The sequence below is a fragment of the Sprattus sprattus genome (genome assembly GCF_963457725.1).
Source record: "Sprattus sprattus genome assembly, chromosome: 3".
Lineage (NCBI taxonomy): Eukaryota > Metazoa > Chordata > Actinopteri > Clupeiformes > Clupeidae > Sprattus > Sprattus sprattus.
The window spans coordinates 49066231-49084413 of NC_137922.1; the positions used below are offsets into that span (position 1 = coordinate 49066231).

At 42.8% G+C, this 18183-nt stretch overlaps 1 protein-coding gene across 1 annotated transcript in view; it reads left to right on the forward strand.

Moving 5' to 3' along the window:
• The first annotated feature begins 8198 nt into the window (after positions 1-8198).
• The window catches only part of LOC308361481 (S-adenosylmethionine synthase-like), a 13828-nt gene continuing 3843 nt past the window's right edge, over positions 8199-18183 (forward strand). Inside the window, exons 1-8 of the mRNA XM_080833841.1 lie at positions 8199-8276; positions 8408-8621; positions 10617-10694; positions 11153-11275; positions 11946-12058; positions 12562-12705; positions 13522-13740; positions 14350-14532. Of these exons, the coding sequence (XP_080689967.1) occupies positions 8537-8621; positions 10617-10694; positions 11153-11275; positions 11946-12058; positions 12562-12705; positions 13522-13740; positions 14350-14532 (945 nt within the window). The 5' untranslated portion in view covers positions 8199-8276; positions 8408-8536. The remainder of the gene's footprint in view (positions 8277-8407; positions 8622-10616; positions 10695-11152; positions 11276-11945; positions 12059-12561; positions 12706-13521; positions 13741-14349; positions 14533-18183) is intronic.

Genomic DNA, 18183 nt, shown 5'->3' on the forward strand with positions numbered 1-18183 from the left:
AGAGGAACACTTTCGCCCTCTTCAGCATGAAGTGCACAGCATTAGAATAAACTCTGGACTGGTCACACTTCACTTGTTTTAAAACGTCACCTTCTCTTCGTCTCCTTTGACCTCTGTGTGTTGGTCCATCTCGTGCTGTTCTTTAGTGTGACCCGCTGCTCTTTCACGTGGTTCTGAACCTCCTGGTTCCTCAGATGGTTCTGGTTCCGGTTCTGCTTTTTCCGGTTCCGCAGCATGCTGGCTGGGTTCTGCCTGAGTCACCTTCTGCTGAGGAGGTTTATCAGGAGGAGAAACTCAGACCTAGTCATGTCTGACTCTGAAGCTTCCTACCTGAGTGCGTTTGATTTGCTATAGGCTTTGAAACAGACTTTTTTCCTTTGCCTCCCTGACAGATATGAGGCAGCCTCCTTCCTGATTTGTGTAGTGCAAGACTGAAAATCCAAAATGTCTAACAACTGTCTTAATTCTCTCAGGCTGTCTCAGTCTCACCATCTTTTTATAATGTTCTCTCAGGCTGTCTCAGTCTCACCATCATTTTATAATCTCTCAGGCTGTCTCCGTCTCACCATTATTTCATGATCATCTCTCAGGCTGTCTCAGTCTCACCATCATTTTGTAATCTTCTCTCAGGCTGTCTCATTCTCACCATCATTTCATAATCTTCTCTCAGGCTGTCTCCGTCTCTCCATTATGTTCTCCATTATGTCCTCCACTGTTCAAACCTCTCTTCATGCTGTCTTTGTCTGTCTGTCATTATCTCTTCTACCTGTCTCTCTCTCTCTTTGCTCTCTATGTTTAGTAGACTTTGCCATCATTTCTAGGTTTCTGTTATTTGCCCGCAAAATGAATGGCTCCAAGATCCTGTACCAGAGTTTCTTGCTTTCTATACTCTAGAAGTCCAACCTGCCTTGCAGTTTACCTCTATTCTTGCGTCTCTCGTGTGTGCTGTATTGAGTTTGTCCTGTCTTTCATGTGTCCTGGTTTCCGTGTGTCCTTACTTTAATGTGACCTGTCTTTCATCTGTCCTGTCTTCCATCTGTCCTGTCTTTTTTGTCTTCTGTTGGTTTCTTTCTCATGCCCTTTTATGCCTCATTCTGTCTCTCTGAAACATCCCTCCCTCACTCTCAAGTCCTCTCTGTCCTGTGCTGTTAAAAACCTCCACAGTCTGCATTACATTTTACATCTGTTCCACCAGGGCAGAGGAGACTGTCCTCGGCTGTGCGGACAAAGACATAAAACACAAATGGAGATATCGGTGTAGCAGCATCACCTCCACAGACTGCTGTTGCGATGGCTCCAGAGACTCTGGGTGTGTCTGTGGGTCTCCGGCCTCTTTCCCCTCAGGCTGAGATAGTTGCCCCTCATCAGCCCCGGGGGCTTCCATACCAGCCTCTGGGTCTCGCTGCTGTACCCCCTCAGCACCATCTAGAGCTCCAACCGTGAGGGTTGAATCCGTTTGCTGCTGAAAAGTTAAGTCACAAGTTCAGTCAGGAGTCAGTTACTGTTTTGACTGCTGTTCCCTGTCTGTTTTTCTCTCAGTTGGTTCACTTCAAAACTGCTTCTCAATCCTGCACAGAACACCACAATACGGGGGCAACCGTATTATGAAGATCTTTTCTTTCCTCATCATGTAGGCCAGATCTTGCTGTGGGTGTTTTAGGGTACTTTATCTCCTCATGGCAACTTGTAATCCCTGTCTTTCCCACTGAGCAGCTATGCACTGGTCCTTACCCCGCTGGTTTCCCTCCCCGCCCAGGCCTGCTGTCACCCCCCTGACAGACTCTTCTCATCAGCTGTTTCTGTCTCTACCCCTGTGTCTAAGCCTCCAACACCCCTTTTGCTAGATATTTCTGCCTTGTTTATTTATTTATTTTAAAATACTCTACTCCTGTGGCTTCTGCTGTGGGAACAAAGCTTATATTAACCGAGGGCTCTCTTACACTTCTGTAGGCCTGATGTAATAGTCTTGTGAGCTGAACTGTCACCTTAGATTCTTGCTGGGTTGCGTGTGAAATAGCTCCCCCTTGTGGAGGTTTGGTTAGTGCCAGGGATGCTGCATTGTGACTGATATTAGATGAGGGGATTGGAATACAGTATTCTAAAGGGTCTTCCTCTGAACAGCATGACTGCAAAATGTTGACCCTTTTCCTGTCCTTAAAGGGACACAGACTTCACCTGATGTCCTTAGACCATTTGAACTGTGTTGACAGGTAACTTACCGCAAGAGAGTGTGCTTTTGAGCCTAAGCTTGCTACTTAGCTGTGCAACATATAGAACTCAATGGAGAGAATAGAAAAATAAGAGCTGTTGCTACATCTCAGAGTTTCAGCTGTAATCTAACTGGAAAGCCTTACGGGCCTAACTCACACAGACCTCTCTCTAGGTCAAAAGTTCATAGAGATTAATGTTCTTCAAAGTTCTCTGCTCCTTTTAAAGAAATGACCCCAGGTTTTTCAGTTAATTCACAGTCGGTCAAACTGAAGGGTCACCTCTTGCTCTGGCTGTGGAGTGGGAGTGTTAGGAGTGTCCAGACTGACTGTCTGGGTGCCTGGTTCTGATGGGTCCTCCTGAGAAGGACCCTCTGCAGGCCTCTGACCACCAGGACCAGTGTCAGTACTGGGGTCAGTATCAGCACTGACATTTGGGTCCTGTTGGTTCTGATGGCAAAATTAACAAGAAAGGATTGATTCTGAAAAAGCTCATGTTACTAATGGCTCAAGCAGTCGTCCAGTAACAACCACCCAGTGTTTACTTTACAAACACGAGATTTCAAAGGGCAGCACTACAGAAAGATAATTTAAACTGATGTTTCTGCATCGGTCACAATTAAAAAATTACACCAAGCATGTTTACACCCGGTACCAGACACCACACCACCAAGACCGTGCTTCTCTTAGCCAGTGACCAGACCTTCATCATCTTATCCGACCGCCGTTCAGCAGGTTCCATCTGCGGCTCCATCTTCGGTTCCCCACGTGGTGCTTCTCCAGGGCTCTCCCCGGTCTGGGCCTCCTGCAGTCTCACAGGTACAGGTGTGCTCGCAGAGACGGCTCGCTCAGGCTGCACAGGTGACCGCCTCTCAGGTGTGTCCACCACCTCATGTGCCTTTTTACATGATGATGTTTACAGTTTAGAGAGGCAGCTCGACTGTGCTGGTGTTCCTTGCTACTTATGAGGCAGGCGAGCAGTTCTTCTTAGTTCTTCTCTACCTACTCAGGTGTGGCTAATTTCTGTCCCTACTTCTGAATCATATATGCTGTATTCTCTCTCTCTGCTTTAGTCAGGTAAGCTTAATTTCTTCTCAGTCAGGCATGGCTAGATTCTTCTTATCTTCTGAGTCCTGTAAGCCTTATTCCTTCTCTGTCTCTGAATCAGGCATCGCTTATTCCTTCTCTGTCTCTGAATCAGGCATGGCTTAGTCCTTCTCTGATTTGTATAATCTGCATTCTTTACCTGGGTCTGATCTGCCTTATCGTTTTCTTCCTGTACATGTGCTGTAACTGATGTCTGAACTGATGTCTTTGTGTGCCTTCACACCTGTCAGTGGCTTTAAGAGACCACGCTACTATAAAGGAGCTTAAAGGTACAGTGTGTAAGATTTAGCGATGAGGCTGAAAATTGCAACCAACTGAATATTTCAGTATAAATCCTGTTTTGTCCCATTTGAATTTAATTTCCGATACTGACTGACGGACAATACATTATCCCTTACATATTCCATTCCATTCCGTTACTAATAGATTCCCCTAAATCCTACATACTGTACCTTTAAAGCGTCATTACATTGCCCTTTGCACAATAGGACCTGGTATATGCCATATCAGCAGATCTCTGACCTTGGTTGTATCTGGATGGTCTTCGCCCTGGACTGAATCAGAGGTCTCTCGGATCTGTTCAGAAGCTGTGTGATCATCAGTGTGTGTTCTCAGTTCTGACCCTTCTTGGTCGTGTTCTGTGAGGTGTTGGGTGCCGGGCTCTGAGGCCACCTGGTGCAGATGTTAACAGACAACTCCACGTCTTAGTCATAATCAGGGCAGACAGAAGAAAAGTAAAAGCTGCAGTCTCATGAAGCTGTCGCCAGCATCACCACCACAGCATCAACAACGGACTTCATGGACTGCAAAGTCACAATCACTATGGGCTAAAAGAAGAACAAGTTGATGCATCTAATCACAAGGCAGAGAACAAAAAAAGGAGGAGTGATAGAAGCACTCAGCACATGACACCATGAGCATGGTAATAACACAATCACCATGACAATCCCACAACCACCACAACCACCACAAGCATGCAGACAGTAGCTTTGTGGTTTGAATACCAAGACTGAACAACACAACACACCATCACCACTATAGCCACAAACAAGCAGACAGATGCTTTGCCACAGCGTGAAATCATCTCTCATTCAAATGGCACATACCGTCTCGTGCTGGCATACAAAACAAAGTAGCAAGCAACAAGGATGCTCAGCATCACTCAATCACCATGACAACCACACCACACACCCATCACCGCCACCACCACCACCACCACCACCACCACCAAGTAGATGCTTTGACAGATGCTTCATCAGTTGAACGAAGCATCTCTCTTTCAAACAGAACCTTGTTTCCTGCGCTGGTATCCAAAGCATTGCTTCCCGTTTCCTCTGGTGGCTCTGTCTCGCTTTGAGAGGACAGGGCGGCTGTGGCAGTTGGTGCCGCATCACTTCCTGTGTCTGTCTCTGTACTTGTTTCTGATTGTGGAGGGGTTTCCTGTGGAACATGTCACTTTGAAGGTGAAGTTTAGGCTTAATCCAAAAACCCAAACACAACCTTTTGATGGACAAAGTATATTGATGTACAACCTAAACTGATACTGTTTTGCCAACTGAACCTCATTCCTTCTGATGCGTAAAACTGAAATGAATCATTTTCTAATTTTTTAATGAAATGGCAATCATTACACACACACACATCAATCGGTGTGTGGTTGAAATGATCCTTGGTTGAGCTGAAATAGAGTACTCGTTGTCTGAAAAACAAGCAACACACACACATACACAGACACACACACGCACACACACACAAACAGAATAACATACCCCATCGTGATCCTCCTTCACTGCCTCCAGTTTTGGTGGGTTGGTCTTCTTTGGTCGGTCTTGTTGTGGCGTTGACGGCGGTTTAGAACCTCCCTTCTCCTCCTTCCCAAGAGAATAAACACCAAGACATCATGAACTGATCACATCAGACAAACACTCGTGCACAAAGGCTGTGGAGCAAAAACGTCATGTCCAGCACCCCTTCTATAGGCTCTGTTGGTTAGCAGCTGCTAACGAGGTAGCACACCGGCTAATACAGGTTTACTTAAAGAAGTCCAAACTGGACTCCAAAGTATAAGCTATAAGCAACCTTTACTGCATTCCCTGATGTTGAATTTGATAAACAGACACTCACACTAATAGTGTGTTAGTAGCGTTTTCTTAGATTGTCCAAAACATAATCGACAGCATTCTACTGCAAATGCATTAACATACACACACACACACACACACACACACACACACACACACACACTACTGCTGGCTTTACCTCAGCTGGTTTAGGCCCATCTCGTGCCTCTCGGATCCTCTCCTCCTCCTCCATCAGCAGTTTCTGCTGCAGGGCCTCGTCCCTCGCTCTTGCTTGCTCCTTCTCCAGCTCCTTCAGGTAGACGCTTCTCTGATGATAACACAAAGGGAAAAATAGTCAACAGTGTCTTGAGTGAACGGTTTTGGACTGTGTGTGTGTGTGAGAGAGAAACCTGGAGGTAGACAGAAAAAGAACAGTGTATAAAAAACACAGTTCATCAATTTGGAACACACACAAAAGGTGTTTCATGAGTTAAACAATAGGCTATTAGCTTATTCACTGTTAAATCTGTCATGAGTGATTGGACAAGGAGAAGGATGACAAGTCACAGCACTGAAATGGTTACAATTGTGTCAAATGTTGCATAGTCTCTTCACAGCCTGTACAGTAAGACACCATAATAATTCTGAAAACAGAAAGCCTATGCAGACAGATATAATTGTACTTTTGCATTTTATGACAGTGCAGTAGGTGCAATGCTGTCTCAAACAAAACATACTGACGTTAACGACAAACAGCCAAACCCCAAACTAGAACACTATGAATTAACGACTACTAACAACTAACGATATCATATCGACACACTCACTTTCTCTCCGTAATCGAGATTTTCTTTGTATTTGTAAATCAACTGTGCTAGAAATTCAATTGGGTCCAAAGGTCTTTGCTCTGCAACTTCTGCCAGACACTCGGCCAGACATTTTCCCATACACGTTTTCAAATACTCCGAGTCCATAGCCTAACGTTTCTTCATACAATCAACAAACTCGAGGCTTAAGTGAAATGGAATATGATATTTCTATTGTAGTTGGAGTATTTCTTTTTTGCGCAGAGGTAATTACATGCCTAGACAACCGATGTTTTCGCTGATGAAAATTCAGAGCGTCTGTGAGTACCCAATATTGCCATGACAACGGTGTTGCATACTTAACCTTCCCATCTCGTCGTCCGTGGTAGACGTAAATTAGTTCCTCAAGAAATCGGTAAAAGTACACTTTCAAGTTTTCAAGTTTTTGCAGACACTGTCCTTGGTCAAAAATGAGGGCAAGATGTCAGGTAGCCTCATCTGTAGCAATGGACCTTCTGACTGGGCTGTCAACCCTAACCACTGAACATTACGATTGGTTTTACTACGATTCTGAAAGTATCTGAGTTTCTGGCGAGGAACTTTAATTGGTATTAGATACGATTTATTATTATTATTGCTATTATTATATTATAATTTCTTTATTATATAAAATAATTTAGACTGCTCTGATGAATGAAAGCGACCTGCTCGTGGGCCTGCATTGCTTTGAAATCTAGTGCACCCGTGACGTAAACTCCTGAACTGAACGTTTTGTTGTGGTTGTAAGGCATGGCTATTTAAAGGTATGGATTTCAAACCAATGAAACCGAAAACCTGGAGACCCACGAGCAGAGGAGAAGCGCCGCTGGCTGTCTTGTTTAGGAATGGAACGCACTGCAAATCGATAGACACCACGCCCCACAGCTGTCGCATTCTACGGAACTGCTGGAGGGGAAACGGGACTCCTGCCGTCGCTCGCTCTAGCTGCTGTCAGCTCACCGGGCCTTGACCTACATGGCACCCTAGTTGACAAACTTTCTCTTAATTTAAATTCAACAACAGCATTGCACTGCTTAAACATGATTGTCAGCATTATTGCAGGTGCATTGGAAAAACTGTCATTGCTGTATAACAAGCTTTAGTATGTTCTGAATTAACCTACCCTTAGGCCCTATTGTAGATTGAAGTCAAACAGGTGAGTTGGGTAATGTAAGTTCATACTGAAGCAAATTAATTACAGACACATTAATATGAACAAAACACACACACACTCACTGACACACACGCACACACTCACACAGACACATGAATGCAAAAACCAGCAGAAATGACACATGCCTTAAATAAGGTTATGGTCACCACATGTTAAATAATGTCTACTAAGCGCTATTAAAACCTTGCTGGCGTAAACGTTGATCCTAATCCCCATGGCTCTATAGACCTGTGAGGGCTTAGCAACCACAGTATCCGGCATGACCTTCCAAAGCCCCCCTGGCTTTGAAGTATCCCTTGGCCTTGGTGGTGATCTTTAACCTTGTTCAGTTGTTGGTGCCTAAATGGAATGCCAGCATCCTTGAAAAGCAAAAAGCTTTGACCCCTTTAGGCAGTTTTAAAGGGCTCCAAAGGGCCAAAATGGACTCTTTTGTTTTGGTGCAAATCTTTAGTAAAAGTCTTTTGTTTAAACTCAAATGCATGTCCATATCATTGTAGTAGCTGAATAGTAGAGATGTTTCTGTGGTAATTTCTTAGTTTCTTAGGGTAACATCTCAGTTATCAAGCATAACATACCCCCTCACAAAGTATTTTCAAGAGGCGCCCCTGAAACCTGTGATCCCTCCCTCTCTTCCCCACTTGTGAGTGGTGTGCTGGATGGCTGGCCCCCTCCCCCCTGGTGTGGTGTGTGTGTGTGTGTGTGTGTGTGTGTGTGTGTGTGTGTGTGTGTGTGTGTGTGTGTGTGTGTGTGTGTGTGTGTGTGTGTGTGTGTGTGTGTGTGTGTGTGTGTCTGTGTGAGTGTGTGTGTGTGTGTGTATGTGTGTATTTTCTTTTGCCTTATATAACAGTGTGTTGTGGACTGAAATGATTAGGCTGCATTTCAAGTGAGTAGCTGCTCTCTTTCTTGCTCTCTCTTTCTCACTCTCTCTCCCCCTCTCTCTCTCGCTCGCTCGTCCACTCTCCTTCTCATTTAACCTCTCCCATTCATGCTCATGTTCTCTCTTTCTGTCTGAAGGCTCACAAGGGGAGCACACGAAGAATTGCAGACACAGCAACCTTACCAATTAACTTCAGTTCCTGTTTTTTTGTAAGCATTTTTCTCCACATATTTGCTCTACTGACAGCCATCAAATAGAGACAGAAGATGAATGGAGTGGATGATCACAACAACTCCTATAATGATGGAGATTTCATGTTCACTTCGGAGTCGGTCGGAGAGGGGCACCCTGGTAAGAACGTTGCACTTGCTCACATTACATAGCATGTACTTCAGCAAACTCTTCAAGCGAAGGATCGTTACTCCACTTATTTGAGTTGTGCATTTCTTCTGCAAAGTAGGTTTAGGCTTTAGTAATTAGGAGACACTATTTAATTCCACCTCTGTCAAAGAACACACTAATGGAAATATTTATTTAATTTAATTCTTCAACAGATAAACAATATATTTTTTTTCACTCATTGTAACTTTGTCATTGTTGGTTGTCATGTCATGCAGTAAACTTCTTCATTTTACTGTAAAGATATGCTACCAGATATGCCGGTCAAGTAACAGGTTCTACGCGATAGTAGGACTTTGAATCTGTTTTCCTGTATGTGTGAGCTATTTATCGATCACATAATGCCATGTGTACAGTTGCACTGACACCTAGTCTCCAGTTGCAGTACTCCTGGCCAGCACTGCATGTGTCCGTGTGCTACCCCACGCTGTGGCTCAGTGACACCGAGGTTAACTACGGCAACATAGTGTGTAACCTTAACCACTGTACACCCCAGCCACTTCTTAGTTAGACACATCCACTCTACCGCTACTTCTGGGTCAGTTCAGAATATCTCTTTTGAAGACGTCAGACCCTGTTCTGACCATAAGAGGCTCTGGAAAGTATCACATGAACTAGAAATATGTATAGTACTTAGGTCTCAAATAACGCCTTCAAAAGTGCTTTACGTTAAGCTTTTATTTGAATTAAATATTTACTATTTATTGAAAAAAATGTTTTTATTTTGTCTTATTTGAATACGTTTTAATTATTATTTATTTTAAAAAATCATATAGATGTACTTTGTTTGTTAAACTGTTTATTAGTAGTTTTGCTTAGATGCTGTACTTGGCTGACACACGCTTTATTACTTTATTTGATGCTAGGATAATGGCCTAGTCGTATATTTAGGTTCAAAATAGAAAAGAGATGAGTGTCTTGTAAGGTCAAGCAGATAACAAAATAGAAAAGAGATGAGCAGATGGTCTTGTTTTCGAAAACAGGCATACAGGTGCAGGCAGTAGAAGACATCCAAGCATTCATAGAGGGGTCAAGGGCTAAGAGATGCAGACAAGTCAAGTCAAGGGCAGACGAAACCCAAAAAGGGGTAAACAGGGTCTTTGAAACATTGGCAAGGACACATACCTTCTCTTACAAGTTTTCATGGTCTTAAAATGTTTCTCGGCAACAAGGGACCTGAATATTCTGATTGGCTGAGCTTGGATAAAATGTATAGGTTTGAGAGAATATTCTGCTTGGTTCAAACTTGGATAAGTTTGGGGTTTTCGATTGGTTCAGTTTGGATACGTTTTAGGTTTTTGATTGGAAAAGCATTGTGACTTTAAAAAGTAAGTGCACTCGTGCTCCATGGACCACTACTCCGATTGAATGAAAAGTCTGCACGATTGAATAAACTTCAGTTCATCGCATGACTCTCATTGAAGTATCAACATTAAGATTTGAATAGGTTGTTTCGCTACAACAATAGCATCAACAGCAGCTTACATAAGCATAGACCCCTATGTTAGTACATAGTAGTGTGCTAACAAGCTAACAACCAAAAGACTTGGCTTGAAAGCATCAACAACAGATGATGAAATCTAGGTACTTTGCTAACAGATGTATTTTGGTGATATCTTCTATGGGTTTTCTGACCCAGAACAATATAGTGACTAGCTCTGGTGGCTCGTGTTTATTATTTCTCTGTCTTCTCATGGCCACACACCATCAAAAATAAAGACGTTTTAACAACTGGTTGCCTACATAAATTCCACACACTGCTGCTTGATGCTGCATTTGCCATGGACATGTGTCTGCGGCCTCTGGCTATCAGATAAGATCTGTGATCAGAAGAGTTATAAACTCTAACACAGTTGTGCATTTGTGACCCCTGGTTTCATATAAGATCTGTGATCAGAAAAGTAATAAATGCTAACGCAGATGTGCGTCTTTTACCCCCTGTTTCAGATAAGATCTGTGATCAGATCAGTGATGCAGTGCTGGATGCTCACTTGAAGCAGGACCCTGATGCCAAGGTGGCCTGTGGTAAGCTGGAGAGACCATTGCAAAAATATCAAAACATGTTTTATTGGATTAAACAGAGTCATGATCAATGTATAGTAGTTTGATAATATCTTGATAATATCTTGCTCTACTATATTGTGTTTATTGTATGGTGTTTCAGTTTATTTATATTTATATTTCCTTATTCTATTCTATCCTAAGCTTTTGTTTACTAAGCACAAAGAACTGAGTACATACAATGTTTCATACTACACTCGTCATACCGCCTTACTACCTTCCTGTCACATGCGTTATACAGTAATATTTCCGTTATATTGCATGCGTTTTACAGTCTACTTAATATCACATGGGTTTTACAGTCTGGCTTTATATCACATGTGTCTTACAGTCTGACTTCATAGGCCATGTGTTTTACAGTCTGACATATCACATGTGTTTTACCATGTTACTGTAGTGAGGCTTGTGTGTGTCTCCTCCAGAGACGGTGTGTAAGACTGGGATGGTGCTCCTCTGCGGCGAGATCACCTCACGCGCCAACGTAGACTACCAGAAGGTGGTGAGGGACACCATCAAGTACATCGGCTACGACAACTCAGACAAAGGTGTGTGGGTTTGTGTGTGTGTGTGTGTGTGTGTGTGTGATGTTTAGAAATAGGTCCTTGAGTGATGGGGATTACACAATAAACTAGAAGTGCACTTGGAGAGTGCAGACCTCAACCAAGTGCGCCAAGGCCAGCAGGTGGCGTCATGGCCAGCAGATGCCAAAAAATACCCTATCTTGCAATATTAAAAAAAGTGAAAAGAAATCCTGGATCCCCCCCTGGTCTAGATCCTCTCCAAAATGTAATTGGTTCCTCCTTGGCTCATGCTACACACCAAGCCACCCAGTTTTGTGAAAATCTGCCAGGTAGTTTTTGCGTAATCCTGCTGACAGAGCCTCCTTGTCAGAGGTGATTTAAAAAGTAATCCAAAAGCAATTGGATGATAGCATATAATGATTGATCACTCAGTCATTGCAGATAATAATTGATATGATAATTCTATGTTATAAGAATACAACTACAGCAATCGTGACTCAAATACAATCAATTGGACAGTATTGGATATCACTGTCCATCGGATATATGGAACATAAGTATCTGACTCGCTATCGCTCGGTAGATACGTTACAGCCTCAGTCTGATATTTCCCTGCATGACCTCACTCTCGGTTAGTAAGTAGGTAGTATTGGACACTAATGGACAGTGATGGACAGTGATTCTTTGCTCGTAGGGTTTGACTACAAGACGTGCAATGTCCTTGTGGCTCTGGAGCAGCAGTCTCCTGACATCGCCCAGGGAGTCCACATCGACCGTCTGGAGGAGGACATCGGAGCTGGAGACCAGGTAACAGAAATCACAGGTTACTTCAAAGACTCTCCTCAAATGGTCCAAAACACCTGAGAGACATCTGGCCTACTTTGAGTAAACATAACTAATCATGATGACACATTCTCTCTGAAAATGTGAGTGTTTATTAATTTTAATATTAACAACCTGTTATTATACCATTGTTACCTGCTACATTCCTTCCTGTGCCCCTGGGTGACGAACACAGCCTAGCCTGGGTACTGCATTTTAAACCTGTAATTCTGCGGAAGACGTGATTTGGGTGTAAGTGTGGTTATGGAATTTTAAAAATGTAATTTCAAAAAGAAAATGTAATAATGATAATATTGAATGATAATATAGTATTTGTTAGAATAGAAAACGAAATGTGTGTAAAAGCAAAAGATCGAAGTCACATTCATGTGTAAAACATGCTGAACTGAGCCGGATCAGCACCAGGTAGGGGCTGGTTTTGTCCCATTTGTCGCCCCCATGTGTGACCCTCTTGTGCCCATGTGCAGGGACTGATGTTTGGCTACGCCACCGACGAGACGGAGGAGTGTATGCCCCTAACCATCGTCCTCGCCCACAAGCTCAACGCCAAGATGGCCGAGCTCAGACGCAACGGCACCGTGCCCTGGCTTCGCCCTGACTCCAAGACGCAGGTGTGATGTCATCTTTTCGTTTGATGTCATCAGCACATATTAGTTTACCTTTCCCTTCATTAGCTAGTTGACTGTTTTGAAAATACTAGGAGTACTGCCAATTGGCACAGGGTTCCTATTACTGTAGACATCAGTCATGTGATGTTTGTTGCTCCATCGATTGCCAAAAGTGGTCAGTGGGCTGAAGAAGCTAGCATAGCATTGCCCATTTAAATTAATGGGAGTGGTAATTTGTCACTGTACAGGTCTACTGTATATAACTCCTCCATGGTCTGGGGGTGGGGTGGGGGGGGGGGTGGGGGTCCACCTGTTTCCTCAGAACAACTCCCTGCCCTTTGGGTTGGCCTGTGGGTTGAGCCCTGTTTGGAAACCCAAACCTCTGGAGGGCTATTTTGGAGAGGGGTTGATCTCCAAGAGCCAATCATAAAACTGGTCTCGTGGCGTGTTGGCATAGTTCCTTGTCGAAGAGTGATTCATTACGAAATGTTCCATCGAAGTTTGGCTCTACTGGCCTAAATCGATTTGTGGACGCCAGATGCGTGCAGTATCATTACACTGCTAAGATTAAGCCTTCACTGTACACTCTAACATCACTACTAACTAGCATGCTAGTTCTCAAGTTGTGGGTTTTAGAAAGAACTATCTATATATCGATGTATCTATCTATCTTTCGATCTATCGATTTATCTAGCTATCGATCTAGCCATCTTTTCATCGATCTATCGATCTATCGACTTAGCTAGCTATCGATTCATGCATCGATCCCTTTAAGTCTTTCACAATCTCACAGCTCTCTATTTCCTGTCTCTGGTCCAGGTGACTGTCCACTACACCCAGAAGAATGGCGCGCTGATCCCTCGCCGCGTCCACACCGTGGTCATCTCTGTGCAGCACGATGACTTTGTGTCTCTGGACGAGCAGAAGGACATCCTCAGGGAGAAGGTCATCAAGGCCGTGGTGCCAGACAAGTACCTGGACGAGCACACCGTCTACCACCTGCAGCCCAGTGGGAGGTTCGTCATCGGGGGGCCACAGGTAAGGCTGGGCAGGTGGATTTACCCGTCCACAGGTATATAGCCTCACCTGGGCAAAGGCATAAGTGCTTACCTGTTGACAGATATGTGATCACAAGTGCATGTTTACCTGTAGTATGCCATGTCAGAGGAGTGCACGTATAACCCTCTTTCTCAGACTCTTAAAAGTGTATTCTTTGAATTGTGGACTACACCTTTAAGCAGTGATGTAGCCCAGACACTTTGCCTTTAATCAGTAATGTAGCCCAGACACGGCACCTTTAAACATCAGTGATGTAGCTCAGACGCTGCATCTTTAATCAGTGATGTAGCTCAGACACGGCACCTTTAATCATTGATTTAGCCCAGACACTTCCCCTTTAATCAGTGATGTAGCTCAGAGCTATCATCATGGAACCTCAGACCTGAGCTCAAGGGGTTTCAAGTATGAGAGAAATTAGCCACCTCCATAACGTAAACCTACGCTTTGAGTCACACACATCGCTCCAACACCTCATCTGCAGGCCTCCTGACCAGGTCACAGAAGAGATTTTCAAGATTATTATCTTTGACGACAAAGATTTATTGTCTTTCTCATATCCTCATTCTTGTGCTTGTATGTCACTGGTAGGGTGATGCGGGAGTGACGGGGCGTAAGATCATCGTGGACACGTACGGGGGCTGGGGTGCCCACGGAGGCGGGGCCTTCTCTGGGAAGGACTACACCAAGGTGGATCGCTCCGCTGCCTACGCGGCTCGATGGGTGGCCAAGTCCCTGGTCAAGGCCAAGCTCTGCAAGAGGGTTCTAGTTCAGGTGAGAGACCAGAAGAATGAGATTATACGCAGGATTCATAGATTGTACACAGGATTCACAGATTATATACAGGATTCAAAGATTATATGCAGGAGTCATAGATTACACGCAGGATTCATAGACTTTAAGTAGGATTCATAAGTATGATTCAAATCATCTTATTAGCTTTGGATCTGCATTCGTTTCATGCCCCAGGCGTTGATGTTGAGGCATTCAAATTAAAATGTCAATATCATTACATTTAGTCATTTAGTAAACGCTTTTATCCAAAGCAACGAACAAGGGAGAGAACAATCAAGCTACGAGAAATAGAGACCTATTGTAATAAAACATGCTATTTTACATAAGAAATAGAAAACAAAGTGCAGTAACTACTGTAAGTGCAAGTTAAGTACCAGTAGTGGGGGTGACAGTGGTACAGGAGGTAGAGAAGTCGATTAGTAATCAGAAGGTTGCTAGTTCGATTCCCTGTCGAAGTGTCCTTGAGCAAGACACTGAACCCCTAATTGCTCCTGATGTGCAGCGTGCCATCAGTTTAAATGTGTATGCATGTGTAAGTCGCTTTGAATAAAAGCGTCTGCTAAATGACTAAATGTAAATGTAGTAGAAGTGCAAGTTAGGAAGGGAGGTGCTCTCTGAAGAGTTGTGTGTTGCTTTATCGTGTTTTGTCTATCAAAGTTAAAGGTATGTTCTTTTATCTGTAGCTCTACAGGAAGAGCAAAGAGTGAACTATTTTGCAGGTGATGATGTACTCAAGGAAATTATGCCAACATGTTTTGCAGAGAACAACCACTTGACTGCTTACAACAACATCATGGGCTTACATTGCTTTGGGCAATTTCACAAAACAGAAATTACATTCTCAAAACAACACGTGCAAACCTCCAAACCACTAGGCACAGGTTCACAACAGATTGGCATTTCTCATTCCTTTAATCAAAGTGCAATTGTTTTAGAAACTCCTTGCAAATGACAAGTACAATTGCCTACAGTTTGCACACATTTCAAATGATTTAGCACATCTGTGCAAATGATAAGGTACAATTGCCTTCAGTTAGCCCAATTACCAATTGAATACATCTTGCTGGTCTGAACTGACTGTTGCTTCTCAGTCAAGTGGTTGTTCTCAGCAAAACATGTTGGCAAAATTTCCTTGAGTACATCATCACCTGCAAAATAGATCACTCTACTGTCAAAATCTTTCAGGCACATAATACCATGAAAAACATCATGGTAGCCTATATCCGTTACAGTTTTTATCCATTGCTTTGGGCAATTTCAGGAAACAGAAATTACATTCTCAAAACAACACGTGCAAACCTCCAAACCACTGGGCACTTGTTCAAAACCAATTGGCATTTCTCATTCCTTTAATCAAATTGCAATTGTTTTAGAAACTCCTTGCAAATGAAAAGTACAATTGCCTACAGTTTGCACACATTTCAAATGATTTAGCACATCTGTGCAAATGGTTAGGTAAAATTGCCTTCAGTTAGCCCAATAACCAATTGAATACATCTTGCTGGTCTAAACTGACTGTTGCTTCTCAGTCAAGTGGTTGTTCTCTGCAAAACATGTTGGCATAATTTCCTTGAGTACATCATCACCTGCAAAATAGTTCACTCTACTGTCAAAATCTTTCAGGCACATAATACAATGAAAAACATCATGGTATATCCTGTATTATGGATCTCTTGGATTATCAGCTTACAGTAATTTTCAGGTGCAACTAGAACTTTACTAATCAAGGGGGAGATTCACACATCCGATCACCAATCACACAGTAAGTTTAGTTAGCTGACAGGTCCTATCCAGGAGTATAAATGCTTCCATCAAATATCTAGAGCTTGATCAAGTTCAGTACAATTTACAGTTTTTCCCAATCGTTTTCAGGCATTTAGCGAATCATGGGTCAACTTCATCTAATGCTCACATCTTCTTTGCACAGCAAGAGTCTTCTCTGGCGAATGGGTTAACCATTTCTCATTGCTTTCACACAAATTTCTTTGAGTTTTAACACACTTTTCAAAACAGTTTACACACTTCTCAGAGAAAGACACAAAACCTAATTGAATAACCATGTCAACACATTGCAGACACTTAGTAGCAGCCAACTGGCACTGCTCTCTATATTCTAAATACCGTCAGCACCTGTGTGAACTCTCTGTGCAAAACTAATCAAGCAGTTCTCAACCTCTTAAAAAGGGTCAATAGATCGAAGTTGATACTACAGTAAGCATGTAACGAATAGGCCACCAGGATGAGGACAAGGAAGAGGTTGTGGTAGAGGTAGAGGGGCCCCTGTCAGGGGATGTGGCATTCGTGTAAGATGCTCAAATGAAATTAGGGCAAGAGTCATTGATCTATAGTGAATCATGACCACCATGAGAGAGGCTGGCCAAAGGGTTCTTTCAAACCTGAGCTGTCATACTGTGGCATCAATTGTTTGTACGTTCAGCAATGACAATGACACTTTGCTGGCCTTCACAGTCAATATAATGTATTGTGTTTCACTGTATTTGCACTCTTGGCAACAACAATTTCTATACTTTTGTAAAGTATGTTGTCACAATACAATGTATACTGTAGTTTCACTAAAGTTTTTTACAACATATACGGTCGAATTCTGAATACTTTACGTAAATTTACAGTATTTACAGCCTATTGCACTATTTTTACAGAATCAACACACTGGCCCAAACTGGTGGCAGGGGGAGATTGTTCACTGCAGAACAGAGTTGACCTCATTTTGACGTACAGAATATACATGTATTGTGGAAAAAGGACTGCAATACTGTAAAAAACAGTAGAACAAATGTTACGTAGTCATATATATCATCATGTATAGTGTTTAGCAATACAAAAATCTAAATTTTACTGTATACAAATGTTCAGGTTTCGAATACTTTCTGACAGTATTCCTTCAGCAAGAGTGCTCAGTACAAAACCCAAATTGTAGTACGTTGTCAGTGGTAAAATACAGTAGTCAATACTGGGAGGGTGTTGCACAAAAGTTGAAGTGATGCTTTCATAGGTTGATATTGAAAGCTGTATTTTGAGTTTTGCTATCCATTGTTAAATAAATGAGAAAACATACATTTTCAATTGAGCACAAATTGTAGGTTTTGAAGGAATTGTTTGGATTTGATGGGTGTGTGATACATTTTTGAGAAGGTAGTGTCATTCTGCAACCATCATATAGTGTTTTGGTCATTTCAGCTTCAGTTAAGGGCTGTGTGTGAGCTGTTTTGAAAAAGTAAACAGTGAATGGAAAAATTCGCCAAAGCGATTGAGAAAAACTGTATGAACATGGAAGCACCTGGCCAGGGAAACAACCAAGGGCAACTGCCTGTTAGAGGAAGAGGAGGAAGAAAAAGAGGAGCAAAGGCGGATGTCCGAGGACAGCACGGGGGCAACATCACCATGTGTGATGCCATTTTAGAGAATAGTGTCACCCACATTCCCAGTCTTTGCCCATACAATACCCAGAAGCTCCAGGTTGTGCTGTTAGTGTAGGCTATACATCATTTTAGTTTTGATGTGCTTATTGTATGACAGTATATTGTGCTGTAGGCATTTTCTGTTACTGTAACCACGATGTATGGCAATAACTGTAACAATTTCCATGGCAGTATGAGTGCTACCTTGTAG